The sequence below is a fragment of the Peromyscus maniculatus genome, chromosome 14, assembly GCF_049852395.1.
Source record: "Peromyscus maniculatus bairdii isolate BWxNUB_F1_BW_parent chromosome 14, HU_Pman_BW_mat_3.1, whole genome shotgun sequence".
Lineage (NCBI taxonomy): Eukaryota > Metazoa > Chordata > Mammalia > Rodentia > Cricetidae > Peromyscus > Peromyscus maniculatus.
The window spans coordinates 45,908,758-45,930,595 of record NC_134865.1 but is presented as its reverse complement, the minus strand read 5'-3'; the positions used below and the strand labels follow the sequence as shown (position 1 = coordinate 45,930,595).

Below are 21,838 nucleotides of genomic sequence, written 5' to 3'. Positions count from 1 at the left end.
TTAAAAAAAAAAAAACCAACAACAACAGCTTTACAAAGTCTCTGGGAAGATGGGCCCTTTTCTGTTGCCGGCCATGTTATCCTTGATGTGACTCAATGGGTTGCTTCTAGGAGGTGTCAGTTGTACCAGAAGCTTCCATGAGAGGCTGTGGATATACCATTTCCTCACTGAGGAACTCCAGCCCTGAAGAAGATCTTGTCTAATTGCATGCTAACCATCTCTCTCTTTTGACAGCCATTTTTGGGGTGTTCTGCATAACAGCATTTGAAAAAGCAGCTCGAGTGGTCTGGAATTGGAGTCCTGCAAGCCTTCATTCCCACATTCCCTTCTTCTCTGCTGGGTGACCCCCTCCCTGCTGGCCACCCCCTTGAGCTGCCCAATCTCCATCTACCAAGAGAGGTGGTGGGAAAGGAAGGACCAGCTGCCATTGCTCCCTCGTCAGCTGCCTAGCCACAGACAGGGCCTCGCTCATGGTAGGGAAAGGATCCCAGAATTCACCGTGGTTCCCCTCTTTGTGACAGAGGCCAGCAGGGATTCTGCACACAATGCACGGATGATGAAATCTGATCATTTCAGGGACAGATAAACCCCCACACGTACATACTCTGTAATTTCTGTAAAGCTTTGGAACAAAAGCACTTTATCACCGCCTGCCAATGCCGAGATTATAATGCCTCCAGAACTGACAGAGATGACTCAGGAGAATGCGGCGGCTCCTTTCAGCACTTAGCTAACACCTGTGTGAGCTCAGCCACTGGGTGCTGACTTCATCTGAGTTACCACAAAGCCAGGCGATCCCTCACAGGTGCTGACTCAGCACCTCTGAGCTGGGCATCCCCAGTCAAAGATCTGGGGCTCCTTGAGGACATCCTCAAGCCTTCCTATCTGGAAGTAGATAGGCAAAGCTCAGGTGAACCGTCAAAGCTCATTGCAAACTGCATTTTGTGTATGTGTCATGATTATCAACATTTTGGCACAATTCAGGGTGAGTGTGGTGACCACAGAAGACAGTATTTGTTTCAAAAGGAAGGACAAACTTAAACAACAACATCAGACTTTTAAGGCCAGCAATCTAGAAAGTCTCTTTCTATTTTTTTATACAAACGTGTCGTTGAACAACATCTCCTGTTAATTGGGAAGCTACCACCAGTTTTTGTTGTTGTTGTTGTTGTTGTTGTTGTTTGAGACAAGATTCTCCGTGTAGCCCTGGCTGTCCTAGAACTAGCTTTGTAGACCAGGCTGTCCTGGAACTCAGAGATCCACCTGCTTCTGCCTCCCGAGTGCTGGGATTAAAGTTGTGTGCCACCACTGCCCGGCTTCTGCCAGTATTAACGATCTATTCATTGAGAGAGAAGTTGGGGTGGGACGTTTGGAGCATGCGTATGTGTTTAACAGATACATTTTAAATTTATTACATTTATGTAACTATGTGTATACACGCACATGTGCATATCCTGGGGGCACGTGTAGAGGTTAAAGGACAACTTGTAAGGTTTGGTTCTCTCCTTTCACCAAGTAGGTCCTAGGGATCAAACTCAGGTCATTAGACATGGAGGCAAGTGCCTTCACTGGCTAAGCCATCTGTCTTAGATAGGGCTTCTATTACTGTGAAGAGACACCATGACCATGACAATTTTTATAAAGGAAAACATTTAATTGGAGGTGGCTTATAGTGTCCATTATCATGGTGGGACATGGCAGCATGCAGGCAGACATGGTGCTGAAGCTGACTCCTACATCTTTATCCAAAGGCAACAGGAAGTGAACTGAGACACTGGGTGGTATCTTGAGCATAAGAGACTTCAAAGCCCACCCCCACAGAGACACACTTCTTCCAACAAGGCCATACCTACTTCAACAAGGCCATACCTACTTCAACAAGGCCACACCTCCTAATAATGCCACTCCCTATGAACTTATGGTCGCCAATTACATTCAAACTACCACATCATCTCACTGGCTCAACGCTTGCAGTTAAAACAAAACAACAAAGGACAAAGGAGCAAAAGAGGGAACAGCCTTTCTATCAGTCATTTTTAGTGCAGGGATCAGTAGTGATTTTTTTCTTCTCAAATAGATTTTCTGGCTAAAGTCTGTGTCTTCTATTTTTCCAATTCTATGCTCCACAAAAGATGTTTCTACCAGGAAGCCCACGTTCCTAGCCCCCTATCTGTATAAAACTTTTGGACAGCCATACATGAGTGTTTCAAATGTCCACCATCTTGACGGTGGCCAAGGTCAGGAGGAAAGTAGAAGAGGTAATGATGGGAAGAAAAGATTCAGGAATTGATGATGGATTACAAGTCAAGAGAGGCTAAATCTGTCCTGCCAAGCATTCACTCTCATAGGAACAATGAGCAGGACTGTCCCTTCTCTTCCTGTAGGCAGGAGGGTCACTGACTCTGCTGTATTGATGAAGCACTGGCTGGGGCCTTTAACAATTCTGTGGTAGCTCCACGAATGAGAGTTGTGAAGTTTCCACAGACAGCAGATGATAATGGTGCCTTCCCTCTTTAAAAGAGGGAATCAAATAGCCTTTTATTTCAAAGTGAAACAATGGTATGAGAAACATTTAGTGGAAACTCATTCCTGGAACGGCCCTGACCATAGCGCTAAAAAAAAAAAAAAAATCACAAGGACATCTCAGGAAGCCACAAGAAGATGACCCACAGTAGAAAGGGAAATGTTCTCAAGAGACACTGGTGTCTTTCCATCTGACTATCAGGCCATAGAAACAATGCACCCCAAGGAACTGGGGATGACCCCAGCAAGGACATGCTGGGAGAAGGAAGAGGGGGAGCTTCTCTCCCAGAAATGGATTTCATACAGTTGTAACCGCTAGTCAGACCACCTTACAGGATGAAACTGAAGCCCAGACAACGATGGATCAGTAGTGGGTGGGACCATCCCTCAGCTGGGATGGTTTAGACATGGATGTTCTTGATTCTCTGTTTAAATGTTAAACTCACTTCAGGACCCTGAAGACAGATTTTGTCTTGACCACTTTGTCTCTCTTCCCAAAATGCCCACAATGAAAAAACAATTACTCTAGGGTCCTCTGACTCTTGCTTAGACTGAAAGTTGCGTCTAGAAGCCATGGAAGAGCTTTTGTGGTGCTCACATGATTTTTCTATAGATTTGTGTGTAATTAAACTGATTTCCTTCATTCTTTCGTGAAGGCTAAGCTCATTTTCCCCACACAGACTGAAGACAGCTCTGTCCACTCAGAGCGCTGGTGGAAGACTCCCATTCACATTTCCTATTACAAAAAATTTCAGACACATAAAGGGGACAATGAAATGCCCTCGATCTACTCAGCACTCAGACTTGACTGGTGTGTGCCCAGCTGTGCTGCGTGCGGTTGTTTGCCCTCTAGTCCCAGATCGTTTTGAGAGGAATCATCTCATGTGCAGATACTCTGCCAGCCAGGGTGATCTTTTAGACATAAGACATAAGACAGGATGTGATCATGCATGCTTGTCTGAGATGCTTCAGACTCGCCTTGGCATTTCAAAGTCCAAACAGCTTTCTGTGCTCACCAGGTCCTTGGGTTCTTGCTGCCTCTCCAGCCCCATCTATATTCCTTGCTGCCTGGCTCTCTGCATCCCTGGATGGCTCTCCCAGGGTGGGGGTGGGGGTGGAGGTGAGGAAGGGGTTAGTTGTTTTTGTTTTTAAATGGGGCTGGCCACTGGGAGTTTGACCATGCTCCAGTGAGTTTATGAGCAACACAAATTGGACTTGGTATTTTTTTTTCTTTTCTTTTCTTTAGGGGAGGTCACAAGGGAGGGAGGGTTGGTGGACCTGGGAGGTGAATGTAATCAGGGCGCATTATGTGAAACTCCCAAATAATCAATAAAAATATTATGTTGGGAAAACAAAAGATATCCTAGCTAGCTGTCACTTACTCAAAAGGACTTCTTTTTCTCAGGATCTTTATATACTTTAAACCTGACCCCTCAAGATGTCCTTCTCTCCCAGACCAGGTGAGGATAGCTGTGTTGCTTATACATTCACAGCACTGGGGACTTCTTGTCATTAAATTCTAAGCATTCAGTTATTGTATAAATGCTTCTTTCAAACCTCTTTTTTCTCTCCTCTACAACTAGAATGTCAATTCTATAAGGTGGGGAACACAAGATGGATAAGCAGCACCTTGTTCAGAGGCCAAACATATTGACTATATCTGTGTGTGCACACACATCCACAGATATACATAACATGCACATACAAATACATACATCACACACATGCATGCATACATACATAACACACACACACACACACACACACACACACACACACACACACCTACTTGGCATATATATTACAAATTTGGCTCTTTGAACCCTATCTATGTGTCTTTGGTTTGGACCAAATGATCTTAGACAAATAAAAACTTAATTCTCTTAGAAAGAAAAGTCATCCAGCATTGCCTCACGTGTAATTAAGTATGTACTACTTTTTTATGATGTTTCTAGAGTGCTCAGGAATAGGATGAGGATAATGACACCTTAAGTGCATTGTGGAATTACTACTCATAATTTAACAATACTAATAACTTGCTTTATGTTAGATGTGCCACTTTGAAAATGCTTCCATGTGTTGCCTCATCCAAAGTGAATGCTGTGGCTGGTCATCCATCCCCAGTGCCTCACGCACACACGACTGAAAAACAGGCACAGAAACAAAACAAGACTCAAGACTCTGAGGCTAGAATGTGCTTACACCATTCCAGCATGTGACGTCCTTCAGCCTCAGTCAGCCTCACTGTTTGTGGACAAACTAGGGATTTAGATAAACTTGCCCTTTAAGGATTTCCATCTTCGAACCTCTGTGTTGACGTTTCTAATAATTACAGGGTTTTATGGAATTAAAAGCAAAGAGGATGGGTTACAGTTCAAACCTTAGCACTCATAATGACTGCTTTTAGGACCATGAGAGATACCACCCAATAGCTCTGATCATTTAGCAGTAGGGACTCTTGAAGTCACCACGCTCCTAGGATGCCTGGCCATGGCTCCCAAGGGTTCATCAGTCAGGAGAACAGAGCTCTCTGGCACTGTGCTACCAAACAAAATCTTGTGCTGTCTTAAAACTGTTCCATCTTACCTAACTGCTAACACAGATTCATTCCTACACCCCAAGTTATTGGGCGAGGACCATGTATTCCCACCCCACCGGCACTTCCCAGGAGGCACCAGCTTTTAGGTGGATCACCCTGTACAGCTGGTTATTGCAGTAGACATGTTGCAGCTTTTTATGTTTATGCTGATTAAAGTCATCCTTTCCTGGCTTCCCACTGTCACCCTTTTCAGTGCCTCGGGTCCCGTCCCATCCCCCATCCCTCTGTAGTTCTTCTCTTCTCTCAAGCTCAACATCTACTCCCCCCGCAGTTTATACTGACAATTTCTAATCATCTCTACTGAGCCCCAGAGCCATGTGACCAACGGTCACATATACTCCACTTTGCAAATGTCCCCTGGACCCATCCAAGTTTGCATACCCGGATCCTGTCAGTGTTCTGCCGCTAACCACACCACAGCCACTGCTCCAAGCAGCAGAGAACTAGTGACCACAGTTCTTGGGACATTCTCACTGCCTCCTGCCCGAGGCTTTGCACACATGCCCTCTACCTACACGCCCTTCTCACCCTGTCCATGCACGTGAACCACACTTGTCCCTCCCTGTTTAAATGTAATTTTTTTTTTTTCTGTCTTGTTCCGACGCCACCTTCCTCTTCGGGCCTCCAGAGAGGGAATGTTCTCCAAAGGTGACTCTCCTTGGTCATGTGAAGTGTTCACTGACGTGTTCTCAACTCCTCCTTGACTGTGGGCAACAGCAGGAGGCCAGGTCTTGCCGCCCGTCACATTCCTAGCACTTCGCACAAGGCACGGCAAAGGTTTGTGAGGCAAGCATTTGCTGAATTGAACTGAACCTGGATTTTGAGAACCTAGCAGAGTGGCCTCTCTTTTCAGACACTCTCCTCAGTAGACTGATGACCATTTCTGATATCATGGCATTGTTCGGATGCTCAGGCTCTAAGTAACACGATAGCTGATTATTAACATCAGTGTATGTCTCACTTTATGGAGAACTGAATAGGGGCAAAGTTAGCGCTTATGTGAGTGTTAACCACACAGCATCCTGGTACTTCTTCCAAAGGCTGAAGTCCCTGGGACAGCATATGGCTGCCATCAGGTGTAACCTGGTGTTAGAAATGGGGGGGTCTAAGGGTAGTTAGATGGGCGTTCATGAGAAAGAGAAGAACATTTTGGCATGGGTAGATGTAGTCTGGGTTGATGTCTTAGGATAACAGTAGTCAAAAAAATCTTGATTCTGAATCTAGGTATTTGTGCACTTCCCCCATCAAGATAGATATAGCACAAAATCTAGCATTTTACTTATTTTTTCAGTTGAGAAGGCTGGTGTCTTGGAGCATATTCCCATCCACACCATGTTACAGCCTTCTCCTGAATGTTTCATTCTCTAAAACTCTAACTTCACATTTTTCCCATGAACTATACCCACTCTTCCGTTCCACAATCCCCCGCCCCCCCCCCCGAGACCGTCACCCTCGCAACTGTTTCTGTGAACTGCACTATTTTAGGTGCTTCGGATAAGTGGAAAAGATCACATAATGTTTGTCCTTTTCTTTTTGGCTCATTTCACTCGGCATAATGTATTCAAGATTTTCCCAGGTTATAGCATGTATCAAAATCACTTTTTAAGTCTGAGTAATATTCCACTGCATGGATATCCCATTTTTTTTATTGTCTATTGATAAACACTTGGGTTGGTTTTACTTTTTGATATTGTGAATAATGCTGCTGCGAATGAGCACTTGCTTCCGGTTCTTTTGGGTATGTGCTCAGAAGTCCAATCTCTCATTCCGATGGAAATTCTACCTTTAATCTTTCGAGGAACTGCCTACCATCATTTTTTTTTTTCACACTGGCTCTATCTTTTTACACCCTCATTAGCAATCCAGGGAGATTTCACTTTATTGGCGTAATGTGCTATGTGGCCTGTAGTGGGGCATAGTTCCTTGGGCTGCTGCTTTCTCTCCTCTACAAAATAAGGTGGCCAAATGTGACAATGTCTAAGGCTTTGTCCAGCAGTAAGGGAACTATCTTGGCTTAATTAAGCCAGGATGTGAGGAGAGTTGGAACGCTGTCATGATGGCTTATGATGCTGGAGTTGAGAGGCCAACAGTCCTTTTATGGCCGCAAAGTCACCGTCGTCAAAGAGCCTAATGTCATTTTGTAGATGCAGCGGTCAGAACACTGGCGGGGTGTGTAGTGGAGGTCCCTTCCTGGGCACACACTCTGCTGAGCAGTTCTCCCAGAATCCCTACATGATCTTAGAGGGCATATATCCTGAGGCTGCAGGTGAGCGAACTGAGGCCCTGCAGAGTTACAGCCCTTGACCAAGGTTATACAGCTAGCCATGGAAAGAGCCCAGATCTGCCCTCAGAGAGAGTCTCAGTCTCTCTCTCCCTCTCTCTCCCTCTCTCTCTCCCTTTCCCTCTCCATCTCTCTCTCCCTCTCTTTATCTTCCTCTTCCTCCTCCCCCTCTTATTTATTTATTTTTGACAAGATCTCTCTGTGAAGCCCTGGCTAGTCTGGAACTCATATAAATCAGACTGGCCTTGAATTTAGAGTGATCCTCCTGCCTCTGCCTCCAGAATGCTGGGATTACAGGTGTGGGCCAGCTTTTCTGATTCGCATTTCCTAAGTGTCCTTAAGGATTTTCATGGTTACTTTTCCATTGAAATGCTCCAGCCCTCTGTAAAATCTAGCCCCGAGTTCTCAATGGTAGCACTTAGGTTTCTCAGTTTCAGGCAGGGAAACTAAAATATACAAATTTGCCCCAGAAATCCTCCCAGTGAAGTTTTTTTGTAGTAACTTGTGTCTGACAACTTTCAGGTGTCTTTACAGTTACTTTGAGTCAGATTCTTTGAAGGTGTGAAGAGGCGTATGCTTGCTGTGTTGCCTGGAAGGTTTCCACATAGTACCGAATTTCACCCTAGCAGGAGCCCTCTGGGTTCCATTGCATCAGCTCCGCTTTACACGCCGAGATTCACCAAGGCCACTTCACCAACAAAGGAGCGCTGGGAAGCAGGCCTGCCACCGCCAGCCTGGATCCCTGCTCCTTACTATGGAGGTGACACCCCAAGGAGGGAGTAGATGTGACCTCAGGTGCTGCCTCCAGCCAAAAGAGTAACTGGTGTTAGAGAAAAGGCCAAGAGAGGGATTCACAGTCCTTCTGCAAGAAGTGGACCTGTAAGGAGAGGGGGCAGCCCGGTCTGCATCACTGAGGCTAACAGGGGGGGGGGGGAGCGCGGCGGGGGGCGGCACTGGAGGCTGTTTGCTGTCAGAACAACGAGTCTGTGACGACGCCCCTGATGACAAAGGCTAGTTACTGAAAATATTTTCTGCGTACTTATATTGAGTTCTTTTTTAAGGAGAAACTGTCTTAATACTTCCACGGGACTCAGCCTCTCTTGGTACCACTCTCGATTCCAGAAAGTTTGGCTAAGAAGGTGATCTGCAGACTCCGATTTAGCTGAAGGAAGAGTTTCAAGAGGACCCCAGGTACCAGGACAAGATTGGGAACTTCTAAAAAGGCTGAGGGGAACAATTCAGAAAAGCAGATGCAAAAGCCATCTAGTCAGAAAATGAAGGGGTCTCCAGACGCTTCCTAGACCCCGACATTTATCTCCTGCCCTCAGTGGTAGCAGAGTGGCCTTTATAGCTTGAACTAGCTTTTTTTTCTTGCATTATAAGTGCTGGGGTCCTTCTTTTATTAAATAATGAAAATGTCGAAGCAGCCGCAGTAATGGAACATGACATCGGCTCCATGGAAAGCCGTTAGTCAGACGATGGTGGCTGCTGTAGGCCACGGGGCCCAGAATGCCTTGAGAATCACAAGGAACTGGATTCTGGGTCACAGCACTGGGAAGTAACAATGCCAAGCAGGCTCTGCTCTGAGCGTGGTGACAGAGTGTCACCACAGCATCTTATCCACGTTAACTGTGGCCAACCAGGTGAGTCTATCTCCTTCCAGGAAGTTAAGAAACTTCATGGCCTGAGTCTGCAGAGATAAGCCCTTCTCCCTGGCTTTTCATGCATAAAGTTATGAAAGTCACACTCCTCTTCTCCTTACTCCAAAATTTCTAACTATTTAAATGAATTGTTCTTATGAAAATTAAGCTAGACTGGAGACATTTGGTAGAACCCCAAAGTATTTTATTTTTACTTCTATATGACATGAGTGTTTTCTCAATTTGGGGGCAGGGGTTATTGGCTCCTGAGCTCCTGAGCTCCTGTTATCATATTGGACACTGACAATATTCACCCGAGAAGGGTTTCTGTGAGGCTTCCACTTTGGGTGAGGCACAAAATTCTCCAGGACAACCACATCTTCAGTCCCAGTATGCAGGGGCCTGCATAGATATTCTCAAAACAGTAATGATTATAAGTCTGGAGCACCTTATTGGGAGGGGGGACAAGACTTTCGTATGGCAGCTAGTATCTACCACACTTAATTTTTTGTTTCAAACCCATGTAAAGGGTATCTAATATCACAAAAGCAAATTAAAGAAACACAAATTGAGGATAATACTCATGGGATAAAAGTCCATAGACATCCTATAGACATCATTCAACAGAGGATGCTTTGCCCTAATTTTCACTAAAGCGTATATTTTAAAATTCATTTTCACATCTCCTCTGCATATAGTAGGCAACAATATGAGTTTAGAACTTAACTAATGTAGTTACGGAATCATATATACTGTTTTATTTTCAGTCTAAGGGCATCAAATCCATGTTCTTTCTTACTTCAAAGTAAGGCACCTTATCATGTTATACCAGAAACCTGAGCTCGGCATTTGGTCTTGCGTAAAAAGCTGACATGGTGGCCCAGAGATCTAGGGAGGTTTTGAAGTACCCTCCTCTTTCAGCTCTGAGAGGAAGTCTCCTCTGTCCTGGTCCTTGGACACTGCCAAAAGAAACACAACTGACTGAGACTGACCCTCACTTGACCCTGGTGTGGCCTGACTACACGAAGTGGGTATCTCATTTCACTTACACTCAACCTCCAATACTAGAAACCCTTGACTTGTTGATATTGAAGTTGTCCCAGAATTAATGGTGTAAGTGGAAAACAGCCTGGGGGAAATTCGTGCTTCTCCAGACTGAAACACCAATTGTAGTTAGTGGTGGCCATGTCCTCACAGAAGATATTAAGAAAAGACACAAGAGGCCTGTGAGGCCAGCTCATGTATGATAGGCCGGAAGCTCGTTGGGTAAGTCAGACTTACAGATTTGAGGATCCCTGTGGCATCTTCGTGGAGCCAGGTAGGGTAGACAACTTCATCATTTAGTATGGCCTCGAAAAGGTCGTCTTCATTCTCCGCCTCAAAGGGGGCGTGTCCGCAGAGCATCTCATATAGCAACACACCCATAGCCCACCAGTCGACTGCGGGTCCATACAGCATCTCCTGCAGGATCTGTGCAAAGGGGGCAGGTGAGAGGTGCCTCATGCATGTGCTTTTACAAAGGTGTTCTTCCTGACTAGGGATTAGGAGATAGCCAAACAAAAAAAGCAAGTCTCTTGTGCTGGCATGTATGTTTCATTCATCTCCACAGAGCATGTGCTTAGGTGCCTCCCCTTCCAAGTGGTCCAGAATTTATGACTTGCAAGACAATGACACACACATTTTCCAAACAGGGATGGCTTAGAACTATCTAATGTGGAGGGGATGAGGACACTAGGCTCATTCGTCCGTAGGGAGGAGGTTTAACTACTTTCCTTTAGACTTGCTACTGGGGCTAGAACTAAATCACCGGGTAGAGATTAAAGAGCAGAAGACATAGCCATGAGGGAATCGATAAAAAAAATTGCAATATTTTTAAACTCTGATTTAGATGCATTGTGGACTTTTTCAGTGGCCATGCGTTCAATGAGCTGCTGTCTGTGAGCCTGGAGGTGTTGGCTTCAGCCCTGCCCATGATGCTGCAGCACAGAATAACAACTGGTCATATTTCCACTCGGGGCTAAGCGGAGCTCCGATTTCCAAAGCCACACGAAGCAGGGGCACTCACCTCTGGAGCAATGTAGTCGGGTGTGCCACAGAAGGTGGCCGTGGTGACCCCATTGCAGATGCCCTCCTTGCACATTCCAAAGTCGGCCAGTTTACAGTGGCCTTCGTGGTCCAAGAGCACATTGTCCAGTTTCAAGTCTCTGAAAGAAACCAAGAACAGCATGTGTTGGGCAGCCAGACCGCAGTGGCTGCACGGGCTTTCTCTGAGCATACTAAAACATTCCTGAACAATCTTCTGTGGGTGATTGGGATTTTTTTTTTTTTAAAAAGGAACACCAACTCTCAGAACGTGCATCAGGGACCCTAGAAGGTGAGTCCTCAGGAACGGGCTAACCACATAGAAGAACGGAGGCCACATTTTAGGTACTGAGGGAAGAATGTGACTTTCTAGGTTTTCCAGGTACTTTGTACCCATAAGAAATCCACCTACCAACACTCTATCTTCCATTAGTACCTATTTCTGCCCATTGGCATTCACTCAGTGCTCATTCATGGAACAAGTGGCAGCTGTGTTCCAGGGACTATGACAGGCATTCAGAGTTTGGAGGATCATAGCCAGGTGGGGCGCACACCTGTAATTCCTGCACTCTGGAGGAAAAGGCAGGAAGGGTCGGAGTTGGAAGCCAGATTGGGCAACATAGGGAATTCACTGCCAGCCTGGGCTAAAGAGTGAGAACGTGTAGGTATGTCTCAAATATGTTCACAAGGAGCTCATAATGTAACAGGAGCACACATATGGGATAAGACCTGCAGCTCCGTGCAGAAAGGCATCTGGTTAGCTTGGTTCACTATTATGCCTAGCACTGGATCCTTAATAAATATTTGTTAAACATATGGTGGGGAGGGAAGAGGAAGGAAAAAGGGAGGGAGGGAGGGAAAGAGAGATGGAGGGAAGGAGGAGGGAGAGTGTGTGTGTCACACATGCACACAGATAAAAAAAAATATCAATCACTGGATAATATCAGGGAGACAGCAGAAATAGAAACTCACTATTGTGAGGGAAACAAGTCAGAAAATGAATTCCTTCCAACAGGAGGAGAGAGGTAAAGCATCACAGTAGAAGAAACCGAGACAGAGTCTCCCGGGCTGAGGAGGGTGTGAGGTTGTGGTAGCAGACGGACTGAACAGGTGCCCAGCAGCAGGCAAGGAGGTATGGATGTGCAAGTGGACTGAGAAGACCGCATCCTGGAGTGCAGCCAGCCGGGGAGCACAGAGCCATGAAGAAAATGCCACGGGCTGGAGAGAAAGCTGGGTCTTTGAAGCTAGGACAGTCTAGTGTCACGTGAAAGAATTTTGCTATTTAATTACTATGTGGAACTGAAGCAGCAGCCTGGTTAGGGAGGAACAGGTTCCCTGCAGAACAGGAAGAAATCAGCTGGGGCAGTTGGAACATCTAGGGGGAGGATGACACCTTAACCAGGTGGTGGTGGTGGAGCAGCCAGTCAGGGGTGGGTGGAGGAAGGGCAGGGTAAGCAGAGATGTTGTGAGGCGCAATCAAATCAGCAAGGGCTGCAGATGTGGTGACCCAGGAAACAGCAGGAAGACCACCCCCCACCCCCTACCCCACCAGGTTCTGTCTTAGAGCCAGCAGGTTCTTGAAAAGGAGACAGAAGTGAACACAGCGTCTGTGTGAGTACACTCCAGGCCACAGAAGGCCTAGACATTGGGGATCTCAGATAAAGACCCTTTCTACCTCTCTCCCAACCTCTTAGAGAAGCCACCGCAGGGAAGTGGATTGTTTGGTAAAACAAAACAACAACCTTCAGTGTAGGGAAGCACGTGTCTCACTACGGGCTGACGACAGTTATCAGCAGGCCAAAGGCAATGGTGTCCTAACACAGCTTCTCCTGGTACAGGCTCTAGCATCCAGCTGTCAATCACTAGCTACAGGCTCTAGCATCCAGCTGTCAATCACTAGCCACAGCCTGGGCACTGTTACCAAGGAAGGCTGCAGCTAGCACAGGCTGGGCAGGAGTCCTGCCGGCCATCACGGGTTCCTGCCACCCAGGCCTAGCAAAGAGCATGTGGGAGATGTGGATGCTTCGCTTTTTAAAGGAATGATGTGCTCAGAGGCAATCCACAGGACGGTCGGAGGGGAGAAGGTAGTATGTCAAGCAGGGATGCTGGGTGACGTGGAGATTTCCCAGAGCTGGAGATAGGCAGGCAACTGCCAATCAGTGCGATTACTCTGGCTTTGGGTCACTTGACACCCCCCACCACCACCCAGTGTCTTCAGTATATGGAGCTGATGGTTCTCCAGCGTCTTGCACTCACAGTCGGTGGGTCATGGGCCTGTCTCCCTATCCCTGATCTGAGAAAAGGCCCCTGGGTTGTGAGGTCAAAAGGAAAAGGCTAGCCTCTGCCCAGCTTGGATTGCGTTGTGGCTCAGGGGGGAGGGGAAGGCGGAACCGGCCTAGCCAGCCGTGGTTCCTTGTGCGTTGGCACGACCCATCTGCTACGCCTGACAACGGGCGTACGGTCGAAGGAAAAGGCCCAGGAATGAAAACGGAGCCCCGTGCGTGTCCAAGAATGCTTTGCAGAGAACACGGCAGAGCTTTCTTGGCTCAGGCCTTCCCTCTGCTCCTGTGATCTATGACGGCTGTCTTCGGGGTCAGGGACCTAAGACCCAGACACGCTGGGTACCTTTGTGCCCACCTCGGCAAGGCGAGCTTCCTCCGCCCAGAAGCCAGCACCACTCCCATTTCACACAGAAACCTCCTTCCACAGAAGCCACTGTGTGTTTCAGTGGACTGTGGTTACGGATGCCGTCTCCTCTCTGCTCCCCCTCCCCCACGCCCCACCCCCCGCCTCCGGTGCCCAAAACATGAGCACAACAGTGTGAATGCAGACTGGACTCTCGGGAGCACCGTGGGGCATGGAGAGTGAAGAGGACATCGTTTTGTCACACCAGGAGGCCACTGCCAGGCACATGGCCTCGCCTAGCCGTCCGCCCTGGTTTCTGACACAGGAGGTCCCTTGGACACCTGTCACCTGGCTCCTGTGAGATCAACCACAAAACTCTAGGGAGGCGTCCTCTGGCTGAGGAGAGATGGGCGAGGATGTAGGTACAGGAGACATACAGGGACCGGGCCTGCGAGGTCCTTACCCACTGGCCTTACCCACATCACGTCCCAGCCCAGCAGTGCAGGCCTGTGTGGGCCTGAACCCTGAACACTCTCACTTACATTCCCAAACAAGGTTATTGGGTTTCTGAGCTTCCCTGAAGCCGTTATGCCTGCTGAAGTCTCGAGAAAGGATCTTGGGCAACAGCAACAAGTGCCGGCAGGGACCCACAACGGTCTTTTACAGCCGAGCTGGTTGCTCAAGAGGGCGTGTGACTAACATCCCAGGTAGGCGGAGGCTTCATTGCTTATTACTCAGCAGCTGTCATGGGTGGCGGGATCGGTGGAGGAGAGAAAAGTGCTTGGTCATCAGCTTGCCAGGCCTCCGTGGCAATCTCCTCCACACAGTGAGTCCTGGGACAGCTTTTGGGCGACACACCTGAGCAACACAGGGGATGTGACTCATTCTGGTCATAAGATGCCCAAGGTCACAAAGGTGTGTGTATGTGTGTGTGTGTGTGTGTGTGTGTGTGTGTGTGTGTGTGTGTAGGGGGAGGGGGTTACACAGCTTGAACCTGACATTTAAGTCTACTTTTAGGCATCTTTAGAATGTGTAAGTCCTGAGGAAAATGCTGTAGTGGGTTTTTTTTTATATCAGGTGTTACCTAATAATGCAAAAAAAAAAAAAAAATCATTTCACATTGGGATTCCAAGATGATTCCATTAATAAGCATAATATAAAATCAGCTCTGCCCTGAGCTCAAGAAGCTCATATGTCCACTTTGAAGTCTGTCCTGCTATCCTGAGACAGACAAACTAAAGTCAACTCTGTCTTTAGACTACTCAGTTCAGACTTCTACGGCAGCACGCCTGCTCTGGCTTCTAGAAGGCTCTGTCACGCACCCTCCTTTCCCTTAGCAAAACCCAAGCATAACTCCTTCCCAGGAACCTTACTCCTTTTGTTCAGGGCAGCCCCAGGTGCCAAAGAGGGAAATGGATGGATTCCAGATGCCTAACATGGGCTGCCCTGAACAATTCAGAGCCTGGCTGATTTTTTTAGGGACAAGGAAAGATGTTCCACAAGACTCACTGAGACCCTTGTTCTGAAGTAAGTGAGTGGCATGGCCATGTTTCACACACCTCGAGACAAAGTCCAGAGGGAAACTAAAAAACCTGAAACAAAAGTTCAAATCCCTCTTCTGAGTGAAACTGGAGAAAGGAAATTGATCTGGAAGTAGAAACTCGGGGCCAGGAGGGCTGAGCAGAACCATTGTCCCTCTGCTGGCCTGCATCCAGAAGGAAGAGTTGAACATTAAGAAGGTAGTCAAACAAACCCAGCGCTACTGAGCCATGACCAGCCAGCTTCCACACTGGGAATCAACCACACTTCTATTGGAGTGAGGGGACCAAATACAAAAAAAAAAAATATGACTCCATGGCTTCTGACTGGAACCTGCAAAACTGCAGAGGTCAGTTTTCGGCTTTGGAGCTTCCTCAGCTTCAGATGCCAACATATAACACCACACCAAACTTAACACAGCTACACGATGAAGATTACCAGTTCACACAGGGCAGAGGCTGAGGTCCTAAGAGGCCAAACACACGATGCCAGCTCACCAGTCATTAGCTCCCCGAGCACTGGTATTTAATAGCTAAGGCTTTTGTCTGGCATGCAAAGGCAGGGAGGCAGAGTTATTTTATCCTCCCCACTTGCCTGAAAGGTACATTGTTCTCGCTGGGTAAGCAGGGTTACTTAAAATGCCCACAGTAGTTTCAGAGAGAATTCCCAAGTGGTTGAGGACAAAGAAGATTCAGAAACTGGATTTATTTTGTTTCCACCCTGAGCTGTCCCCCAGAGAAATAAAACAGAATGGTGCTGAGTCCTTGCTTAGTTCACTAGGGCTCAGTTGTCCCTCCAAAAGAAATAAAGGAAGTGAGTAGGGAACAGGTTCCTGAATAAGAATGAATCTAGGGGGCTATTCGCAGTCAGTCTATTCACTATTGGCAACGTGCCACGTGTCTCTATTTATTGATGAAATTGTCACAGAACGCCAGAGGTAGAGGGACAATGCAACGGCAAGCTCATAATTCAGCAGCAGCAGCTCCTGGTGGCAGGCCCCATCTTGTCCTGTGTGTGCATCTCCTCACTCCCTCACTGACCCATCTCTTTTCAGATTATCTTGAAGCAAATCCAATACATGAAGTCAACTCATCTGTACTCTATTATTTGAATCAAAAAGATGATTATTTAGTAAAATAAAACATTGAGTCCACTTACCTTTCTTTGTTTGTTTTTTGTTTTTTGTTTTTTTGGTTTTTTTTTTTTTTTGAGACAAGGTTTCTCTGTATAGCCCTGGCAGTCCTGGAACTCACTTTGTAGACCAGACTGGCCTAGAACTCACAGGGATCTGCCTACCTCTGCCTCCCGAGTGCTGGGATTAAAGGTGTGCACCGCCACCCCTTTTGGAGGGACAAGATGAGCCCACTTATCTTGAAATAGTTGATAGTGAATTGCCTGTCCATCAATGTTCTGCTTTTTGTTGTTCATTTGGTGTGTGTGTGTGTGTGTGTGTGTGTGTGTGTGTGTGTGTGTGTGTGTGAGAGAGAGAGAGAGAGAGAGAGAGAGAGAGAGAGAGAGAGAGAGAGAGAGAGATCTGTGGGCCTGAAAAAATGTTTTTGTGGACAATCAGAATAACAGTGTTATCAGAAGCAACATAAATTAAATGCCCATCAAATGCCACATACTTTTTATGTGTTAACTTATTTTATCCTCAAAACAACCCTTTGAAGTAGGCTTTGACCCATGATCCTCCTGCTAGCCAGGAGCAAGGATTGAAGCTTGGGACCAATCCCTTCTATGTAATGGGGCCACTGGTCTCCTCTTAGGAGAATGTTCCTGAGAAGACATCGCTTTTTGAAATTAATGACAGTCTGAGAAAATGGATCAATATTCTGAGATGACAAAGTGGCTGTTTGATTCACACCAGTGTAAAATGTGCCATTAACATTCTGCAGACACCCTCTGCCTTCTTGGCCTGTGCATAGGGGAAGAGTTCAGTGGGTTTCAGGTCATCCAAGCTCGAGGGTGCACAGCAATATTTCCTTACTGGTCAATATTCAGAAGACGATCTGGTACCCTCTTCTGAGGAGGAGAGGCTGATGTGTGGGGTGTTAACAGCTGGCATTTGCCAAGAGTGTGGATTTGGACTATTATCTTAATTTCAAAAACAAAGCCTTTTGTTTGTTTGTTTTGAAAAAAAAAAAAAAAAAAAAAAAAAGCTTTATTTCAACCCCAAGCTAGTTAGGGTTGGCTGAGGTTTCAGTGTCTGGCTTTAGATTTGAAAAAATTTTTAAAGCAAATTGCTGTGTTCACTTGGTGAGTGCATTTTGAAACATCACCAAAACAGCAAGAGTAACACTTGGTTTCAGCCTGCACTACATGGGAGTGCCTATCATGTGTCATCCAGTACCAGATGGCCACCCCTTCACCCACCCATCCACCCACCAAATCTCTGAGCATTGTCCAGTAGCCAAGCAATACGCAAGGGGCTCTGACTACAACAGCCAGCAAAGGATAGCACTGCTATCCTCACATCTGGGGAGAGAGGCAGACAATCAGATAACGGAGAGCTAGGATTCTAATTATGAAGTGTGATGAGTGAGTTGCAGAGAAAACATAGGGGTGTGAGAGAGGAGGAAAGCAGCTCAGGCTGAGCTGTGAAGGTTATTAACCAAGTGAGGAGAGAAAGGCATGGGGGCAAGGCTGGAGAGAACTCCAGGACCTGCTGGCTTGCTTGGTACAATCAAATGATACAGGCCAGTGTGCCTGGAGTCTTGGGAAGGGGACTGGACGGGAAGGAATCATGAGATTTGAGGAGCCAGATGAGGGAGGTTCCAGAGGGGAATTGACTCTTCACCCAAGAGTGAGAGAAGAGGCTACTCGATGCCCGGCACAGAACATGGGTGGTACAGGGTTGGTGGTCAAACTCGGATTGGGGGCATGAGAGCAAAGCTAGAGAGGTCAGTAAGAAAGAGACCAGAGTGTCCCAAGGAAAGGAAGGTCAGGGTGGCGTGGATTAGAGTCGGGGTAGGAGGTACAGAGAGCTGGTAACCTTTGAACAATTGTGGATGTAGAAGAGAAATGGGCTTGGTAGTGGAGAGATATGAGTTAAACGCAGAGAGACGACAGTGCGTACTGATTCACAGGATTTGTTTTGGAAGTGGTTATTTTTATTTTTTAGACCCCAAAGCAGAGATGGTTAGTGGCATCTGAATGCACATGGCTAATAGCTGGAGGAAAGAGTGTATCACTCACTACCTTTGAGTGGATGAACTCACTCACCTGAGAGAGGTATAAAGTAAGAGGACCTGGGAGAGCTAAGGAAAGTGTCCTCAGGGGAGGCATCTGATCTTTTTTCACACTGAGATCACTAATGCTAGTGAGGGATTATAGCGAGGGTAAGGAGCACGGTTTGGGGAGTGGGTCCCAGTGCTCCGCCTCTATGCGGCCCTTTAGAGTCCTGTTAAGATGCCACCAGGCTTGGTGGCCCACATTTCTAATTCTCTCACTTGGGATGCTGTGGCAGGAAGAATGCCCGGAGTCTGAGGCCAGTCACGCACGCACGCGCGCGCGCGCGCGCGCGCGCGCGCGCGCACATACACACACACACACACACACACACACACACACACACACACACAAATAACAAAAAATCAAAACAAAACCAAAAAACCAAAAATGAATAAACTAACCCAAAACAACAAAAAGATTTTTGAATCTGCATTCACAGCCCCCCTGTCGGCCTCCATCTAGGCTTACAATCTCCCTGAGTGGTGGCGTTGCTCACTGTGACCACAAGCAGACATATTTTATTTTACAAAGACGTTTGTTACTCCATCATGTTTAATGACAATACTTGGAAGCAAGCTAACTTATTGTATATTAATAGTGGAATAGCTAAATAATATTTTTATTACAGAATTTTGTGAAAGTTGCCAAAGTTTTATAAGACTAAAAATGCAGAGAAATACTTAAAGTAGGATTTCTATGCCTTTTGAAAATATTTTTTATTTTTCTGACTTTCAAATATTTCTATTCTTGAAAAAAAATCATAGGGGAAGGATGATGGCTTCATATTCCTATAACCTTCTACTTCCCAGGCTTTACTAACGTGATACCATGAAGTGATCTGTTTTTCTCATTCAGCAAATGTCTGGGAGCGTCAAATTCACAAGTTGTGGGTCTCACTCATTCTACATAACGGGTTTGCACAATTTGTTCTACAGAGAAACCAGAGTGGAACTTATCAAGTCCCAATAGACATTTAGATTGTTCAAATTTTATTTTATTTTATTTTTGCTCCTTGAAACAGTGGTGCTAAGGATATTACTTACACACTGAGTATTTAAGATAATATTTTCATATAGAAATGGTATGTCAAAGTACAGAAGTTTGAATAACATTTAATGATTGTAATTTTTCTTGCTTATCCACATTTTATTCATTTTAAAACTTGAGCTGTTTATCTTTTGGGTTAGGTTAAGACGTTCTTTACACATTGTGGATAGCAATAATCTGGTTATATTGGTCATGAACACTCCTGTCTAGTTTGTTTTTTTAAGTCTTGTGCATGATATTTTTCATATTTTAATGTAGTCAGATCTTTGCACGCCTCATTCGTAGCTTCTGGGTTCTGAAAAATAGTTACGGCCTGATGTAAGCATAAGGACAGGATATAAAATTACCCTTTCAACAACCTCTTAATTACGATAAGATTGTGGGCATTATAGGAAGGAAGAAAGGCCATGGGAGGAAAGGGGCGGTACAAGAGAAAGATTAAGAACTTACATGCTCAGGGATGTTTGTTTTCCTTTATTCTAAGTTTCTTTCAGGGCCTTGTATAACAGCTTGTTCTGGCCTTCATATTTCCTCTCACTGCTGTGCTATTTGGGGCCACCGATTCTAATACAGGACTAAAGGAAAAACGACCAGTGGCAGGTCTGTGAAGGGTCTCTTTGGGAAAAGGCTGCAAAGGCATATTTTTTAAAAAACGTTATTTCCTTAGAGGACCTGCACTTTTGTAGTTCTCGGGATTCTGAACCTGTTGTTATACATTCACTCTATTACCCCCCGCCGCCGCCGCCGCCACTACCTACTGCCCATAGTATACACGGTCATCATGGGTGTTGATTATATTTTCAATAGCCCCACAGTGTGTCCCTGCAGCCTGAACCAAATGATGTGTGTGGAGGAGGAGGCCCCTCAGGATCAATATTCCTAACCATTCGTGAGGTCCCATGCTCATCCTGATGGTTTTAGGCTCCATCTATGGGAATATCTCCTTGACAGCAAGAACCTGAGACATGAACACGCATCGCTAAGAGTGCAAAGCTCCTCCTCTAATGAATGATGTCAGACGTTTTCACCCAGCCCTGGTTCTCTTCCTCAAGCCCCTTCCGACCTCCTCCCAACAGCTACGTGGGACGGGAATTATGAAAGCGGCTTCTGTGTGAATCAGGTTTCTATACTCTCTTTTAAACAGGGCCAAGGACTCAGAAACAAATTTCCACAGACTCAGTGTTGGTTTCCATCGTCATAAGAATCCACTTCCCTGATAGGCAGGCAGTGTGCGGCCACCTTTAGTGCTATGTACATAGGGAACCAACTTAAACGTGATCAAAGGGAGGGAGAGGTTTCCCCGCACCTTGTCTCACAGTAGGAAAAAGCAATCATAAAAACAACAGGACAGGACTTCACAAACGTCTATAGCCACAGATTTTTCTTTAGGATAGACAAATAAATGAGCCATCAGGCTGACAGTTGAGACTTATAAAATGTTTTTAGCATCTCTCCACCCCCCAAGTCCCCCAGGGCTGAAATTCCCTGGCTGAACCAACACAAATTTATTTAGTAGCTCTTTACAGTACTTGTATTTTGTACTTGCCAAGAAAACCTCCTTCTTGACTCTCCTTGCCAAGGTGCCTCTTCCGTGGCACCTGGCACTGTTGAATTTGTAGGCAAGCTCGGCATGGAGCAGAGTGGTGGGTCAGGGGGTGCAGGCAGACTCTGGAAAGTGATTGACCTTGGGTGGCAAGGTGTAGCTAGAGTTTCCCTGCCTGACCCACAGTCAGGACAAATCTTTGTCACCCACCAGTCCCACAGCCGCTCAGACCCAACCAAGTAAACACAGAGACTTATATTGCTTACAAACTGTGTGGCCGTGGCAGGCTTCTTGCTAACTGTTCTTATAGCTTAAATTAATCCATTTACATAAATCTATACCTTGCCACGTGGCTGGTGGCTTCCCAGTGACTTCACATGCTGCTGGTCATGGCGGTTGTTGGCAGTGTCTCCCTGCCTCAGCCTTCCGCTTCCCAGAATTCTCCTCTCTCCTTGTCCCACCTACTTCCTGCCTAGCCACTGGCCAATCAGTGTTTTATTTGACATACAGACCATCCCACAGCACTTCCCCTTTTCTTTTTTTTAAAAGGAAGGTTTTAACTTTTATACATCTCCAAAGCCAGCTTGGTATATTTGGGAATTTGGGCGTAGCTTCTCTTACTACTTCCTGCTGGAGGGGGGCGCTGTATCTTAAGGGGACACAAAGAAAATTTTAGGATCATGGAGTAGTCCATGAGGTTGTATTGTCTGAGCCAGTTGCCTTGAAAC

At 46.3% G+C, this 21,838-nt stretch overlaps 1 protein-coding gene across 2 annotated transcripts in view; it reads right to left on the bottom strand.

Moving 5' to 3' along the window:
• Prkch (protein kinase C eta) overlaps positions 1 to 21,838 on the bottom strand; it is a 211,941-nt gene that overhangs the window by 13,458 nt on the left and 176,645 nt on the right. For both annotated transcript variants that reach the window (XM_006992732.4, XM_076550877.1), the window contains exons 11-12: positions 11,109 to 11,247; positions 10,325 to 10,513 (exon numbers count right to left, since the gene is read on the bottom strand). In XM_006992732.4, coding sequence (XP_006992794.1) covers positions 10,325 to 10,513; positions 11,109 to 11,247 — 328 coding nt within the window. The remainder of the gene's footprint in view (positions 1 to 10,324; positions 10,514 to 11,108; positions 11,248 to 21,838) is intronic.